This window comes from Coturnix japonica, chromosome 4 (genome assembly GCF_001577835.2).
Source record: "Coturnix japonica isolate 7356 chromosome 4, Coturnix japonica 2.1, whole genome shotgun sequence".
Lineage (NCBI taxonomy): Eukaryota > Metazoa > Chordata > Aves > Galliformes > Phasianidae > Coturnix > Coturnix japonica.
In genome coordinates this window covers 69,523,721-69,542,122 of record NC_029519.1, presented here as the reverse complement: position 1 = coordinate 69,542,122, position 18,402 = coordinate 69,523,721, and the positions used below count along the sequence as shown (strand labels likewise).

At 40.2% G+C, this 18,402-nt stretch overlaps 1 protein-coding gene across 1 annotated transcript in view; it reads right to left on the bottom strand.

The window, feature by feature from the left end:
- Positions 1 to 159: 159 nt before the first annotated feature.
- The window catches only part of FBXL5 (F-box and leucine rich repeat protein 5), a 28,810-nt gene continuing 10,567 nt past the window's right edge, over positions 160 to 18,402 (bottom strand). The window contains exons 3-11 of the mRNA XM_015862617.2: positions 17,470 to 17,565; positions 15,913 to 16,096; positions 12,706 to 12,888; positions 10,594 to 10,719; positions 9,630 to 9,778; positions 9,359 to 9,441; positions 8,062 to 8,784; positions 6,170 to 6,318; positions 160 to 819 (exon numbers count right to left, since the gene is read on the bottom strand). Of these exons, the coding sequence (XP_015718103.1) occupies positions 743 to 819; positions 6,170 to 6,318; positions 8,062 to 8,784; positions 9,359 to 9,441; positions 9,630 to 9,778; positions 10,594 to 10,719; positions 12,706 to 12,888; positions 15,913 to 16,096; positions 17,470 to 17,565 (1,770 nt within the window). The 3' untranslated portion in view covers positions 160 to 742. The remainder of the gene's footprint in view (positions 820 to 6,169; positions 6,319 to 8,061; positions 8,785 to 9,358; positions 9,442 to 9,629; positions 9,779 to 10,593; positions 10,720 to 12,705; positions 12,889 to 15,912; positions 16,097 to 17,469; positions 17,566 to 18,402) is intronic.

Here is an 18,402-nt window from a genome sequence, read left to right as displayed (position 1 = left end):
AAACTAACTTTCCTAGAAGCTGCTTGGGAATGCAGTCACTGCAGGAAGGAGGGCACATTTTGAAGGCTCACAGTTCCACTACCACCATCCAGCCCCCACCAAACCTCTACAGCTCACCCCTATTTATCTCACACTTGATATCACACTTCAAAAGCTGCATCACACACAGGTGCATCAAGCTTTTATTGGTGGGAATGTTTTATTTATGTCTTTCAAGCCCAAATACAAAACCAAATGCAAAAGGAAAGTGGGAATTACCCTAATTTTGCAATATAAAGGACAACTTCAAGATGAGAGGAAAGGGAGGGAGAAACAAGGCTCCTAAAGATGTATTACTGTTACCCAAATGCAAACAATACATTTCAGTTAGCCGCAGAGCTTTATATTGTACTGATGGATTAGAAATAAGAAACCATTCACTTAACACAAAATAATCCATTAAAGTATATTTAAGTGCCAAACTTGGAAGAAAGTGGCATTAAAAAAAAAATATCTGCGTGTTTTCCCCATCTTCCCCAAATAAAGTAAAGGAAAACCCAACACCCTTCAAACCAAATGAGATCGTGAGATTGTTACAACACTGTACAGTACACTGAAGGTTCTGAAGTTACGGGCAGGGTCAGCCTAGTAGAACAGATCTCACTCCAAGGATTGTTAACACAAGATGCAAACTGTAAGTAAAGTGCATGAAAGGAAGCCTGCTCAGCTAAATGAAGTAGACTGAAAGATCAGAAGTCAGCGCTCATTCGCCAGAGCGGCAGCAGGCCCGAAAACCACACTGCAAATTCTGGCATCCACTGGCGGTTTCAGCATGAGGACCTGCACAAAAACAGAACACATGTGAAACGAAGAAGATAGGCTGAAATCTTCTGACCTTGTCATTGATAAAACATCTTTCTTTTGTTTGCTTAAGCACAAAATCTCATTCAACACTGGGAAGGCCTGAAACACCACTGGTGCCATTGGTATAGGATGAACAACCGCCAATCTGCAAACTTGAGGAAGCTCCCACAGCTGCCTTTTAAGCTGGAAGCACATTTTCATAATGCAGATTTAACTCCCATTTCTTCAGACTCAAGAGGATGCCATCATGGCGTTACAGAAAACAGCCCATCACATGGGAACAGCTCTCAGTCTGGAAAGCGTTTCTCCATGAGCACGGCACAGCTGGCTACAAGCTCCTGTACTGACTGGAAATCCAAGGACATTAAAACAAAATCTGCAGTGACAGTAAAGGTGCTTTATCAGAAGCCATAAAAGCTAAAACTGAGCTCCTAGCAAAGGAAATTGTGAGGACAGACAGTATAAACCAATACTGTAATACTACCCACCTCCACTTACCTTCACTTACTGTTTTCCCTTTAATTTGAAGTGTTAAAAGTGATCATAAGAAACTATAAAGTGTATTAGTATAGGATTTTACTTCCTGCAGCCATACGCCTGCTTCAGAAACACAAACATTTGCATTGGGTTGGCTGAACTCTGACACCCAACGTAACTCAGCAGCACAATTCTAATTAACTGAAGCAAACTGGTAAAGAACTAACCAGGACAATCCACTTCCCCCCCTCTGTATGTGAAACAAATCAAACCCTTTTGAAATAGGTTTCAGATAGATTTAGGTGTAGCAAAACAGTGTAATAAATCAGGGCACCACGCTACATCTGGTTGTTTTTCCCCCCTGAGCAGTAACTTGAAGTCACAATTAATCCCCCAGAACACAAGTGTCCTCAGATCAGTTTTGTGCTTCACACCACACACCGATAAGCGATATTCTACAAGATAACTGAGGTAGCAGGCAGGAGACTGAATAAAACAAACCTGAAGCCATAATCGAAGGACAACAGCAGTGTTTTAATTTGAGGTGAACCCATTTACTAATCTTTTTATTCACCTGGGCTGTGCTTTGCTCTTTCACATCACTTACAAGATAGAGTTTGAAAGCTTCCAAAGTTCTTTTAAAAGGAGGCTCAGTGCTTCTGAACAGTTGGCTTAGTAGAGCATGTTCTGGGCAGCGCTCTCCAAGTCAGAGCTGACCTTCCTCCCCACTGCCAGAGCAAAGCAGCACATCACAGTGATCTGAAGTGACCGTCAGCCTTCCAGTAATAATGGCTGTGACAAAACTAACAGAACCACAGCATCCCTAAGAAGGGAACGTTCCCTGTGTTCTGTATTGTGAAGTGCTTAAGTAAAATGACATTTGGGGTCATTCACCTGGAGAAGCAAAGTTAATCAGATTCTCATCTAACCTGCCGCAGTCTACATTACTGGTTTAGCTGCCTCTAAACTGGATTACTGTAATGCTCTTTAAATGTACATCGGATTACTTCAGGTGACCCAGAACAAAGGTTTACCTACTCCTCCTGAACAGCCCTCGGTGTGTTCAAAACCTGGTAATGTTGATGTGTGTGGCGCCCTAAGAAAGGAACACAGCTACCTCATTACTTGATGTTGATTACTTGGTTTCAGTAAGAATACGAAGTTTCCTAGAGAGAAGTTTCACACAATGCACACCAACCCAAACCAGGGTGGAAGAGTCACTGACAGAAGGCACAGCTGGCTGCTGCTACCACATCCCTGTAGGTCTCACCTTAGGCAGCAGCAATACTCATGGTCTACAGCAGGACTGATCTCCAACCCCTCCGAGATGAAAAAGGCTTCCTGCCACCCCCAGTTCTTCATTTAGTTTACCAAGCGGCTACATAAAGACTAAACCCTGACAGCAGGAAGGCAGCAAAAAGGGGCTGTCAGTAACACACAAGGAGGGAATGAAAGATGCTTCATTTCCACAGCCACCGCTGCAAAGACACAGCCCAAAGCAGGAGGAAGAACCGCACAGGTTTAGAACCACAGCTCAGCGAGAGGCTCCTTTGTTCTCAACAGCAGATACCACAGATGGTAGTGCAGCACATTACAAGGGAATTACAAGAAAGTGATCCAATTAAGCATTGATCTTGAAAACATAAATGGAGATTTTAAAATTAACATTGTCCTTAAGTGCTACTTTTTGTCAGCCTTTGGTGAAGTTACACATCAGAACATTATCAGAGTGCCTTTGTTATCTGGAGAACTGATGGAGGGATCAAACTCTTACAAGTGTAAGATCGTAATACCAATGTACCCCTGCATAAATCTGCACACAGGAGTGCATAAAGCTGAACAGAAATTGCAAAGCTCTGAGCTCCATTGCTGGAAAACAGATCCAGCTGTGACCAACAAATGTTAAGTGTCACAAGTGAAGAGTGAATCACCTGAAACTGCCACAACTTTGTTTTACTAACACCCTATTCCTTTAATTCCAGGACATGAAACCTGCATTTGAAAAAGCCACTAGAATTTAAATCCTATGTGAAAACAGCAGTGAGGTACTGCTATAGGAATTACATTCTAACCCTGACGCATGACAGGCTTTAAAACTGAAAGTAATACAGAGACTGAACACAGATGAGACAGAACAGGACAAAACGGGGAAGTAGAAGTTTCTAAGTGGCAAGAGGTAACCAAACATTCAACTTTTCCTACTGAGTTTAGCACGACTGAAGAAACAAATGTGTTTCAGGCATCCAAAGTCAGCAATTAGGAGGAGTGTAATGGGTTTGTTTTCACCTGCAGCTGAGGGTTATTGAACTCCAAGTCTCCAGCACAGAGCGAAGCAGGCAGAGGTTCCAAACCAAGCGTTACTATGCAAACCAAGAACTGGAATCATACTGACAGTAAACAAACAAACTAAATCTGGAAATGCAGGCAAGTTTACAGGCTCTGCTCATACGAGCTGCATCACATTACTGCTGTACAACAGCTGTGACTGACCCTATGGGCTACATACAACAGCTACATGTATAACAGCATTTGAAATGGAAGTCTGAAAATTGCAGACATGTCCAGCAAGATCTCCACCAAGAACATGAGTGAAACTGCTTATGTTGGGCCCTCTGTCAGGCCCAGGCTTGATAGTACAAGACTTCTGAAGACAGGCTGTCGGTGGAAATACAAGGGCTTTACTTGCAGGATCACAGCAGTGCCCTGTTACTCAAAGATGGCTAAATTCCGTGCTGTTGGCACCATACTTTGTTCTGCAAGACTGACAGGTTTTCCAGTGTGATCCCAGAACAAACCTTCCTGAAAACAATCCCTGATACGCTGGTGGGCAAAGAACATGATGAAATTATTCTCTACAGATCAGTGATTTCTGTACAGCACTCGATGTAATCTGTGTGAGCAAAGAAATGCAAACAGCTTCTGATACAGACTGATCTCAATTAAGCAGCTTTTTACTTTCCCTCCAGTTACTTCAGAAATACCAAACAATGTCCCAGGAGTTCTGTTGCCCACAGAGGAGAACAGATATTTGCTCAGCACCATCACAGTGAACTTTAGGGGAAAATAAAGAACGGTATCCTGATAAAGCTGCAGAGAATTCAGGTACAAAAGGCCATTTTGCAGAGTTCAGCTTAGATATCTTTTCTATAAGAAAAAAGGGAAAAAGAAAAGAAAAGCACCACCACAAATTCCAAGACGCTGCTATTTCTCACTACATGCAAAACCACCACTATATCCTCTCATTTCTGTTGCCTCCTATTTACAGAAGTAACCTTTAACCCAAAGCCATGCAAGCTTATAGACAAGCTGATAGAGTCAAAGCTTCCAGCAGGCAGTATAAAAGGAAGGAAAAACAAGCAGATCATCAGGACAATTTTACAAAATCATTCCAAAATGCATTTTGTTGTAATACAAATCATTTCTTAGGGTTACTATGGAACAATCCAGCTTTAAAGCCGCGGAGGACTCGCACAAGAGATTCTGAACTATGTACTGTATTTTAGAGACTAGAGCAAGGGAGACAGAAACAGCTAAAGACAAACCAGGGCATCAGAACCGGGATTACTGACAAGTGGAAAAATAGGAAACTATAAGAAAAAAGGAATAAAATGAAGGAGGAAAAGGGTTCCATATAAGACATTAAGTTCAACTTGATGCAGGAAAGAGTCAGTGAAGGATTTTAAAAAGGTATAAAAGTTTCCAGATTGAAATGCAAGGAGAGATTTTAGAAGTCAAGAAGGAAAAGAACCAGGTAACAAACCAGAAATGCATCAATGTGTCACAAAAGTCCATGAAGTCATCCAAAAATTATGGAAGCAAAAATGATTTAATACTCTGACCTGTAACATAAGGATCCAGTCCAGTAAAGCACATCACCTCACATGACTTTCAATGGACAGAATACCCAAGCATCGGTACAGTTTCACTCACAGTACCAAAGCTGTGGCATCCTGTATAGCTGCTGTGGCTACAGCTCAGTACAGATGCCAACTGAGCTGACTGCCATGAACTATCAGGGAAATACCATATTGTTTTACACACAGTTCTTATAGCCCTGTGAACCCAATTATCCTTCCTTTCCATTCTGTTGCACTTACCTGTTTTAAGTTCACACATGGAATAAAATCACACCGTGGTTCCCATCTCTAATGCTATGAATGCTTACTGGACCTGACATAAGACTGGATTGCGCTGCAGTGAACGCTAAGACTTCCACCACAAACATATTTTATGCATTTCTCCAGATCCTTCTCCAGCTAACATTCAACCCTAAGTAATTCAAGCAAAGCTAGAAAGACCAAGTTACATTTCCTACAAGGACACATGATAGTATTCTACACCCAAACCACTGTAACGTGTGAGGTTTGCATAACCAGCTCTGCCCTCTCTCCATCACCCCCAAAAAAATCACTAAGCTACAAATCTAATGACAGCTCTTTCTTGATTTAGCACCATAAAGAAAGCACTCAACATCATTTACAGGGAAGAGATGAAGAAGACAACCATGTATCAGTTATATACTTACTTCAGATTAGCATAGGTAATAGAGGCTTAGAAAGTAAGAGAACATGGACCAAGAATGCCTTCCCCCTAGGCAATACAGAACTGCATTAAACTTAAATACAAAAAGCCAACCTGACATAACAGTTCTGATTCTGTAACTAGCACTTGAATTCAGTGCTGTGCAGCCAAGAAAAGAGTTTGCAGGCTTTTAGTTTGTGTGGTTTTGGCAGTGCTGCAGCGTGTTGGGGTTTTTTTGGCGGTGGGATTTTTTTCTTTGTTTCTTAAACATCCTTAAGCCAGACATTACTCCCCAGACAAGGATCACATCTTCATAAAAAGACATTACCGTTAATGTTGTCACAGTAGTAAAAGTGTTCATCATTTAGAGAAGGGCATGCAGAAACTAAATCCTGCAGGCCCGCACCAGTTACAGTGAGACAACCCGAGAGATTGAGGTGCTCCAAGTGTGGCAGTCCTCCTCCCAAAGTCAATGCCCTGTGAACAGACAGAAAGAGGGGTGTTAAAAGCTGGCACAGCACTATGCTGACAAGTACTCCTGTATGTCACCACGTCACGTATTTACTAACATCCTGCAAGAAAACCACACCTCTAATAAGCCACTTAATTTCAAGTCTGGCATCCCATACGGTTAATCAGCCTTGAAGCCACACGACAGGGCTGAAAAATGAATCCATCTCTACAGAAATTAACAATTCCCTTTGACAGAAATACAGCTCTGTGGGAAACCACTTTTCATTAATGATTCTGGGGATGACCAAGTATTTCTAGGAGCCAGCATGACACACTTCTCCAACACACCACTGATACTGGTGAGACTCCCATGGCGATGTGTATTTCTCAACACATCCCAAAAACAGAACTGCAAGTTTGGTGTGTAAAATTTCCAAAAAATTTGAGTATTATGTTTTTATTAGTCAGTTTGAAACTCAAATTTGTATTTCCTTGGGTCAGATGAATCTTTACCAGCTGAGCCTCTCTCTGCCATCACAGCACTACACACTATTCAAGCCAAATTCTATTTTCACTCCAAGTGCAGGAGTTCAACTGCAGGTAAAGGAGCCTCAAGGCTGTAGTGCATCTGACCCCACACTCAGTGTTAGGCTGACTGCTCCTCTGCGCTCACAGGACAGCAAACCTGTCAGAAAGGGGAGAACAGACAAAGCCACTCACGCTTCAATCAACATGTTCCAGGTTCAAGCAAAGGCCTTTTCACTTTTATGTCCTAAAAGCATGAGTATACAAAACCCTCCCTTGTCAGCAGACAGGAAAAAGAACAACTAACAAAACCAGCTATCAATATAAAGTTCAGTTTATATGAAATGAATGTACATTAGAGTCTCATTATTTTTTCTTCTGGGACCCAAAGTACTACAGAAGTGCAAGAAGCACTTACTGCAGAATATACCCTCAACTCTTAACATTTCCCTGTAACCAAAAAGCACTGATGTGAGACCACAACTAATCACCCCCTATGACTCAAGCATCAAGTCTTCCTTTGATTCTATAGGACTCAGTGAAGAATAACACTGGTAACATGTCAACTACACGCAGCATTACCTGTCCATTGCCAAATAAACCACAGACAGCAGTACCAGTCTGCTCCTACACCTGGACAACATCAGGCTCAGCCGCAAAGCACAGCTGTCTGTCCCTGAGTAACTGCTAGGAGACACCTGAACAGCTGTACTCTAAATTCTGTGTCAAAGTGTATGGAGAGGCAATTCAGTGCCTGCAGTGCTTCACAGTGTTTCTCCACGGGCTAAAGTGTACAGTACAAGTAGGAACGAAGTCTTGAATTGCAAGCAGCTCTAATTAGTCCCAGGAGCTACAGCACATCTGAGCAAGTGACTGCAAGCATTTCTGTCTTGTCTCATTTTCATTATGAAGCTGTAGCTGCACATTTCTGACATAATACAAGGCATTGAGTAATAAGTCAGGCTTTTATCTACTGCAAGCAAACTTACCAAAGTGCTTCATTTCAGAGGAGCTGTCTAAAAGAAACTTTTTTAATCCTTTCATTCAAAGGAAGAGTTGGGAGAAAATTTTCACATCTGCTATTCTCAATACTTTGAGATGCAAGGACTGCTTAAGATATACTGGATGTTCTCAATGTAAATGCTTAAACTGCGACTAGGTGGATTCAACCCAGAGCAACCCAAGCACACAGATAATACAAAAACCACACTGCAGCAAAACAGCTCAGAAACGTCTTTTCACCTGAGAGCACGATCTGTGATCTGGTAACACCCAGACAGACTGAGAAACTGAAGAACTCGTGCAGTCTCTTCATCTGGTTTGTCACTGCCAGAGTAGGCCAAGTCTTTTTCCTCTGACTGTTTAGTCCTTGGTGGTTTTTTGCACAGTGCAGAGGACTCTGGAAGTGCTCGAATAGTTCTTAGTGCTGTTCCAGCACAGCAAAATGAGTGACCGCAGTAAATGAAGTCAGTAGAAGCACAGTGCTGCTGCCACCCTCTAGTCCTTAAACCATAAATGTCTCTACTGCAGCAAGATGCAGAACAATTAATGTGGGATGCTGGCTCCACAAGACAAAATCCTTCAACATTTCTGTGTCTCCACTCAGCAGCATCTTCAATATCAGCTAAATCATCTGCATTCAGCATCCACACATACGCAGAACTGAAGTTTTCAGAGCCGTCGGGTTTAGTCCAGTGATGCTTACTGTCTGTTCCCTCAATGAGGTTTTCATTGTTGATTTCGTGCAAACAATTATACTTCTTGTTGGACTGCAGAGTCATCTCCCTGTTCTTCCACGAAGTCTTAGCATTCCTGTTTCTGCAGCCTTTCAGAACACCTCTGTTATGGTGAGTTGATATGATACCCAGAGCTCTGGAAAACCTCTCTATGGCCAAATCGGTGATTTTCTCACATCCAGACAGATCAAAGTGGCGAAGGTTTTGACAACAACCAACTGATGACCAACTGAAATAAAATAAAGAGCAATTACATCCTTTTGTTCACAAACAGACATTACAGCTACACACACAAAAGAACATATTCCTAAGGGAAATACAGATATCAGTGACGTTAGATTCTATATCGTTCTTCCAAGAACTTCCCTTTTCTTTCAGAGAGCATCAGGTCTGCTCACACACTCTGTGTATGGCATTAGTTATTCTGTAGGTGATTATAGTCTTTGCTATGGAACAACATGGATATTAATGCAAATTCACCCCTTCTGTGTTTTACGTTTCAACTGAAACAAATCAGATCTATAGTAGCACTGTTGCATTATTAACTATAAAAGCATACAGTCTGCTATACTTTGCTAGGTTTTAATAGCAAAGACAAGGATTCTAAAGTGGCCATTAGCACATCAGGCTTCACTTACTGTTCCATTCATTGTTATTCTGGTATATTCCTTCATTATATGTGAATACAGACTGATCTCTTTATTTCTCACTCATATTTGAAATGGGGTAACATATGCTTGAATGCTTCCTCCCCCTCCCTTCGGTTTTACTCAGTGATTTTTAGGAAACACAAAAGCACAAACCTTTCAAATGCTGAGTCTGAAATATCAGTTTGAGTGAGATCCAAATATTCCAAGTTGGGGCAAAGCTCCAAGATCTGTCTAACCTGAAAAAGGAAGAATAATCCACAACTGTTAGCCAAGGAGACTACAGTGTCACAGTCAACATATGCATTTACATTCTTTTGAACAGCAACTTGTTTTCATAACCAGTGTGCTTTAAACACAGACAAATCAGTTACTAATTACAGGCTGCACAGCCACAGTTATTAAGTGCTAGCTTTGATTTACATACCATTTTGCTAGACACTGCAGAGCTGTAGGCCAGTACTAACGTCTTCACTGAGGAGCCCACATGTGGGAGAACATTATGAATTAAGCCATGAAGTAAACGTTTTTCCATCTGCGCTATATTAATGGCAAGTGAATCTTCTGCTGCTTCTTCTGCAAAATAAAGCCAAAGAGAAACACTTAAAATGCATTTGGCCAATTGAAATCCATGCTGTCAGCTTAGCTCACACAGGTTATCAGGAAACCAGAGAACCTCTAACAACACTTAAGTTTCAGAAAACACCCTGCATCAAAACTCCTGCTGAATTTTAGCTCCATCTTTAATTTCTGTTCATCTTTCTGACTGTCCTGAAAGGTTTGACTCCAACAGCAAGTAAAAATAGTTTGGGATTGCAGCTTCCACTGACTTGCTGTATACAGTGAAATACCATCTCATAGGCCACTTCACATCCTGCGATAACAGCTTAATACAAATCTTCTTTAGAATACATTAGGATGAAACACGATTCACCCAAACTTCCTAGAGACAAAGCATCTCCTTCCTGCTTTTTAACTCCTGACACACCCCCATATCTCCTCTTTCACCTGTCTCACATTTGCTCTCTCCTACATTAAATGATTCAGCACATCAAAATCAGCTGCCTTTGGTGATGGTGGTGGCTTCTTCATCCAACTGAGAGTCAGGAGATGAAAACAGGGACACAAAATGCACTCGCTTCAGCAACAGCGAGTAGTTGCTAGATAAAACTTCTGAAGCTTTTTTCTCATTGCTTAAGTCTGCTTGGCTTAGAAAGCATTTACCTAGATAGAATGTGTCTCTGCATCTATCATTATCTTACAGTATGGGAATCAAATATGAAAATCTAGTAGAAACAAAAGATATTAGACAAATGAACCCATTTCATAAACTCACTATAGCTACGGTATCTCTAGGAAAGACAATTTCACCAGAATCTGAGTTTACTTACCAGACTCATCTATGTCAGCATCTTCATCCCATTCCTGGAAAGCACGACTTTCATCTTTTCTGTTTTTTACCCATTCCTCATCAGGTTCTGTCTCCAGGTCTGCAGCAGGACCACTGTACCAATCACCTGCTCACACATTTAAAGAAAGAAGGATGAAAACAAACTTAAGAGGAGAAAATAGGAGTAAGCACATGACCACATCATCAACCACTTTGTATTTTACTGGGTCATTTTTAGTCACTGCACAACTCCATGATCACAGAACTCAAACTCCACAAGTAGCCTACTTAAAGCAGCAATATAAACATCCAATTATAATTTATCCAGGACAACAATGGACAATCATTTTCTACGATGTCTGGATGAATGCCAGCATCAGCTCCACTACTTTACTTGCCAGGGTATCTTCCTCTCCCTATGGGCTACCACACAGGGGTAACACACATTCAGTTTGGGTATGCTGTACTGCAGAGCACAGGATATCCTACTAAACCCGAAGAAAAACAACCCTGCTGAATGCTATCTAGAGTAAGAAGCTTTTTGCTTTTATCAAAATAGACAGTGGCTATAATATCCAAATTATCTGTCAACCACCTATAAAGGAAAAGGCTTCATCAATGTTTCTCAACTAAGCCTGTAATTCTATGCTGTTTTCAGCATGGTGCTCTTTTGTTTTGATTTGGGTTGTTAGATATTTGCAGGTTTAGGGTTGATTTTTTTTTTTGGGGCCTTTTTTTTTTTTTGAGAAGCTCCCATCCAGTTTAGGGCACTTCTCCACAAACAACTGCGTTAGTACAGACAATACGTCATGGGAACAGCTTCCTGTTATGCCAAGAACAGGTTTAGGAACACGCCAATTTAGGCAGCCGCCAATTACCTCTTTTGTGTCACATTTACACATCAAGTTAACTGGGTTCTAGACAAAAATTCAAAGAATTTGAACTCCAAAACCCCTCTACAGTCAAAGCCTGTTGCAGCTCTGGGATCAATCTATTATTTTAACTTAAATTTATTCAGCCAAAGAAATAATTGAGACCAGAAGGTCATTTAACTCCTCTCTGCCCTGTAAAGATTTTTAGAAGAAAGAATTCCCAGCTTTTAGATCAGAAGTTACATATTTACAAGTTTTAATAGAGAAAGTTCATAAAGATTCATCAAATAGAGCTTATTAAAAGCAAGAATCGCTCAACCACAAACACGTGGCATCGGTTGTGAGAACTGCAATGAGGTACTTCAGTGATTGTTTAATATTCACAGACATCTGGACAAAAACAAGTCTTTTAAGCTAAAGACACACTCTGACTTGTAACTGGCCTTAAGCAAATAGGAAGATTTTGTCTGTTTGAAAAAGCATTTTTACAAAGTTATATTTCTCAGTACAGAATGTATATAAAGCAGAAGTTGTAATACACCACGGTGTGGTCCTCACTGCAGTGCAGAATCACAGAATTGTAGGGGTTGGAAGGGACCTCTAGAGATCATCAAGTCCAACCCCCAGTGCAACTTAAGATATTTAAAGAAGTAACACAAAAACTGACCCATGCTGTTTCTTTGAAGTCTGAATATAAAAATTAAGCAAGAATAGGTTATGACCAAGTGTTACAGTTTTGTTGTTTTGAACTTCAACTCTGCAGCTACATGTGAAGCACAAAACAGTCTAGTCAGGAATTAACAAAACCATATTCTATTTCTACCTAGTAACATAACAAAATAAAAATGTCACTGAAATACTTGCAGCAGAAGCATTTACAACTCAAGCCCCCTACACTATAATTAAGATTGTGGTACTACTAAACATACTCATTAGCGGTGATGCAAGACAACAAACCTCAGTAAAACTAACAAACACAGTTTGCACGCAAGAGCTACTCGTGAGTAATGATCAACATTTACTTACTTAATACCTCCATCTTGCAGATTTTAATAAATTACTTATTTTAACATTTCACTAAGTTTCAAGGCAGCCCCTGGCCAGGAGGGTGCAGCCTTCCAGCAAGCTCAGCTCTCAGGAGTGCTGTCTATGGCATGACAGCTGATAATAAAACACTTCATTGCCTTCTACAGACTCAACTTCTGTAACTGACAAGCCTTGAAGGACTAAATTTAACTTACCTCTGGCCCAGCGAACAGGATAAAGATGTTTCCAAAGAGATCCAGTTTTAGCCAGCTGTGACCATTCAGTGCTTACTTGGCTACACTGACATAACTCCTGGGGGTTAAGGTAACTGAAAATGGTCACCATCACTTCAGGAGGAAGATCAGTAATATTTGTTGTGTGCCCGGTTACTTCAGCTTCTGAAACACAGAAAGGTTGTGTTCTGTGAAGCACATCCTTGGAGCTTTAAATAATAATAAACTTATATTTTATCATTTAGTTTACCTACTCAGAATGCTTTTAGATTTTTTTTAAACAACTGTTTGACAAAATATATAAAAATATACCCATTGCTTTGGCTTTAAAAAGCTTCTACTGTAATATCACCTTAATAAAAAACCTAAGATTTTCCCCTGCCTCTGACCCCACATGCTTCAAAAAAAATCCTGGACAAAAATAAACTCAATTCACATGCAATATATATACCTGCTCTGTCAGATTTCCAGTAAACGCTCACTGAAAGCTCTCAGCCTCTTGGCTGGGACACGGCAAGAAGTCCACTCATAGCTCTTGGCAGCTGTCTCATTTTTATTTCTAGCTTTTACTTCAAGTATAGGCAAATAGTTTTCATCTTTTCAACAGCGAAAAGTCATTCAGGCCAGAGAGAAAGACTAAGAATTAGGTTAGCAACTAAGCATTAGCTACTATATTCCATACTTCAATGGACAACAGTAGGAGTCATCTCTAACAGCTCTCTCTTATTTACACAATACTAGAGAGCTGCATATGTTGCACACAGGTCACTCCAAAATTAATTCCTCCTATTTATTTCCATGGAAGCAACAAAGATCCCAATAACGCTGTTTGACAGAGCAAATCCTCAGATTCAAAGCACTGTTTTTCAATGCAGTCAGTGACCACCACTAGCTGTGCATTTTCACCAGCTATGAAGAACAACCTGCATGCCATGCTTGAAAAATCTGTACCAGCAGAGATGACCCATCTGCAATGATGGTGTCACTGCAAAGGAGACATTGCCCCCACCATCCATCTTTCACCAGCAGAAATGAATGGAAGTCAGAAGGCACCAGATCTGGAATACAGTATGGATATGGGAGGACAGCCCAGCCAAGATTGGAATGTGCTTATTGGTCTTCAGATTGGTCTGAGGCCTGGTGTTACTGTATTACAAGAGAATGATCGTTTTCATTTCTGGGGACAGGACAAGGGGAAATAGCCACAAACTTGAGCACAGGAAGTTCTGCACCAATACACGAGGGAACTTCTTCACAGTGAGAGTGTCAGAGCACTGGAACAGGCTGCACAGGGAGGTTGTGGATCCTCCTTCTCTGAAGATATTCAAGACCCACCTACTGCAGCCTGCCAGAGGGAGGCCTGCTTTGCAGGGGGGGTTGGAGCTCCCTTTCAGCCCCTCTGTGACAGTTCCCTGGTACTACTCCAGCAGTTTGGGTCTTCAGTTTAGTCAGTATCACAATGTAACAGTCAAAGTAGATGGTTTGTTTGGGTTCCAGAAAATCCAGAAGGATCACTCCTTTGCCATCCTAAAAAACAGTGCACATCACTTCACCTGCTAGGAGCCGCATCCTGACCTTTTCCTTCAACCGGGAATTCACATGTCAGCAGGAAGATTCTGCCTCTGTCGTCACACCACCATCTGCCCATGACACAGTGGGCCAACATAAAAATAGGAGGCATTACTTTTGGAGCAGCCCTTGGTAAAGCAACATATTTGGTGCTTCAGACACGTGTGAGGTTGTCTTTTTTTTCTCCCCCCTCTATTTTAGAGGATTTTTATGATTGATGTAGGGTCAATTTACTTTACTTGAGAAAAATATATTTCTGAAGAGGCTTTAAGCAGTCCTTAAAAACGAGTCTCACAAATTAGTAAGGATTTAAAGTTAGAACTTGACTGCAAGACAAGGATCAGGTTTTTCCTCCTTTGCAGGAATGCTTCAAAGGTGACTAATGTAAAATAACTTACCCTGTGATAACCTGTTGCTATTTCAAAAACAAAGATGGAATTATAGTTTCACTTGATGAATCAATGTATTTATTGGGGCATCTGTCCAGTCACTGCACACTGACCACAGGGAATTTCACATTAAAATTGTTAGAACCAGGAAAGGCTACAGCTCAGAAATTTCTTCTATTTTTTAAATGAAAGATATTCTCCCCTTTCCCCGAAGTCCAGAACATGGTTGTTGCTGAATTAAAAGCACTGTCCCAAAACAACAATTCTGGCTAGACAAAATAGCGTGTAAAGCCATAAAGCTACTTCAGTCATATTCATCTGCTCAGGTACAACAGTATCCCACACTGTGAATAGCAGTCATTTCTGACCAGCTAAGTAGCTCAGAGAAGTCAAGTTTCATTAGAAAGAATAGAGTTTTTCCACGCTTTTCTGATGAGAGCACCACACATATCAAAGTGTAAGTTACTTGTAACGTTGGAGTGAAACTGACATTTTTGACACATTAATTCTCTTTTGCTACCTTAACTCTTGTTCTTTAGTTAGGAACTAGAACCATAAAGACTGAGGCAGTAGGCTGCTTCCAGTCATATAAGAGCCTGAAGTGCACTTCAGTAGGTTCTCCATCCAGACTAAGTCCCAACAGGGAAAGCAGAGTTACATGAATGCAAACAAAGCATCCACTGCAGAACGCACATTTCATTTCATGTGCTCACACACTGTATGGATTCATTCCCTTACATCACTCTACAAACTCATCTTCCTTTCAGATTCCTGAGAGACCCAGTGAAAACAGATAGAGCAGCAGGGGAAGGCAAACTACTTTTTAGTTCAAGTTTTCCTGCTTGTTTAACTACTCTGTGTTACTAAGCTTTCAACAGAAAAGCTTACAGGGCAGACCTGAAAACCAACAATTAAAGGCAGGACCTGCAAACAGAAAGTATACTTTTAATGGAAGTAAGGAAATAAAATCACACATAATTTCTACCTGTTTATCATACAAAATATTACAGTGGGAGAAAGAGAAGGGAAAGAAGTTTGTGAAAAGATAAGCAGTATCAGTTACAAGTTGCCAGACGCCTGTATCAAAGAATTTCTGAACTGTTCTGAAGAAATTTATGTTTCATAAAAACTATTTTATCTAATTGAGATAGCTGAAGTTACATACTATGATTTGGCTTTTTAAACAAAAATGCATTTGGAAAACTGTTTTCACTTTAATTAAATGCCTCACCTTGATCAGTCTTCTCATCCACAGAATATTTAAAGACCTTCTGAAGCTCTTCAGCTTGATTCCACTTACTAAGACCTCTGAATTCTGCAGCTTCCTTCTGCGAGCAGTGTTGTGCAATTACTTTCTTCTTAATGTCTTTCAGTTCTTCGTAAGTAAAGTATTCCATCAACATCGGCTGAAAAACCTACAGCAAAAAAACAACCAGCCCAACAACACAACAATCAATACACTGATCCAGCAAGACTAAACTTTCCTGCTTCCAATTCTCATCAAGTAGATATGGCATACATGAATAAACTTAAGGACAAAATCACATAACTTCTACATTCTAACCCTGCGTTTGCCAGTGCATTACTGAATAGCTTCATGCATGCTGTTACTTGTTATCTCCTAAAGGAAAGGGAAGGGACTACACTTACTCAAGCTACAAAACCTATCAACATACTCACATGGAAGGCAAAGTGGCAGGGCATAAAAACATGAGGGAAGATTTCTCTTGGACAGACTTTGGAAGGTTTATACTCTCCGAAGATGCTTCCCAGTTTTTGGATACCCATAAATCATCAGACTGGCACTACAAGTCTTTACGTTTCAAATATAGGTCAGAGGCTGCCTGGGAGTGCCGGTTTGACTCACGAAGCACTGGCTAATAGAACCTTTTCTTTTAAGTTTTGCTAGGCCATAGAACTGTTGCCCCTTCTGACTTTCAGGCTGGTACTATTTTACATTTACAAGTTGTAAAATCCAACCGAACAAAAAGTATCATAATTCTAAAGAACATGGGATTTTAAGATATTCCGTTTTAAAAAGAAAAGAGGAAGAATGTTTCTTAAAAAACAGATGTGCAGATCTAGCCAGTCACAATGACATCACTAATATTTACAGTAACACACTGCATTTCTTCTACCTCTTGTCCCCATACGACTGTCAGGCCCCTTTATACTACATCTTCTATTTTATAAATTAGTTTTTGTGCTGTAAGCCTGTATATGACAACAACTTCAAGAAAGAGAAGTTGAGAACAGCATCAGATTTCATACTGTTTGTTCTTTATTTGAAGTCTACTGTGATATTCTATGCACTTTATATATAATATTAAAACCTAACGAGAAAAGGTTATTTGTGACAAAAACATCCATGTGTGGATGTACATAACACAAACCTTGATTGTCACTATAATTGCACAACACGTTAATCATTTTAACTTTTTAGCATTATTTTAATGCATCACCACGGGTCAAAAGGTTATGGTAACACACTGTGAGATAATAACCATTTAAAGGCTGTACCTGCAATAAACAAATCCACACCCCAGTGGACTTCTGTTACCCATTTTCAAAAGAACCAGCATTTCACTGCAATTTTTCAGTATATTCACTGTTCTGGAAGGCGTCACACACCAGTCAGGACCGAACAATGACACCACAGTCTTGAATGCAAATTAACACAGTAACAAAAACAGGACTGTGGAAAAAAAATCCAAGCCTTTTGTCTCTGCTCAGTCATTTCAAGCACCAAGGAAGTTCCCCATCGTATCTGAGGAAAATAACTACCTACCTCTTCTTCCTCCTTCATGTGAGGGAGGAAATCCCTCGTAAAGGCTTCCAATCTCTCCTTAAGTTGTTTCGCATAGTTTAGCTGTTCATATTCATTCTGTAAAGAATGCAAAGATTTAACTACTATCTAATCTTGTCCATTCACAGGTTGAACTGTTCACTGAACTAGTGTTTCAAGGTAAAGCCTATGCATGCAATGCAGTTTGCTGTATTTCCTGGTAAAAGTGCATTACCTTACAAAGTTTGATAACAATCTGACAGTCTATACTGACCTGTTACCATACAGAACCAAGTATTCCATTCCCGCTCGACAGGAGTTTATTTTCTTATCAGATATGAATTAGCTTGTCTAAACACATTTCTACTTCAAAGCAAAGACTGAAGGCTGCCAATCTACACCCTAACCCAAAGTTCAATGCACTTACAAGCTAATCCAAGTATCCGCATGTTCTGCCTAAGCATATATGTAGTAAGACAGCAACGTGGAATAGATAAAATATATCTATTCCACAATTCTAGAATCAAAATGACAGTAATAATTTATAGTCATGTGCTTACATATTGATTTTTAAGACATTAACGCATATTTACTTTTGAAATTGACAGATCTTCAAAATAAGGACATGACTTATATGTTAAACATTGACCAACTTCATTTATCAAATTACCAGCTTGCTCTTTGTGCTGGTAATAAATTTGTTATACAGGCTGTCCAGTAATTGCAACACGTAGTTCCTCATGGTTCTTACAGTAAACGTTCTTTTCAATCTTCTACAAAGAAATATTACGACACAAAAATCTCATGCCAACAGTTAATCTAATCCCACTCAAAAAAACACTTAAAGGGTGTTAAAAAATATTTTTACAAGTACATCAATATAAGCAACAAAATGATATCAACACTCTATCAGAAAGGGTAAGTGTTAATTTTCCC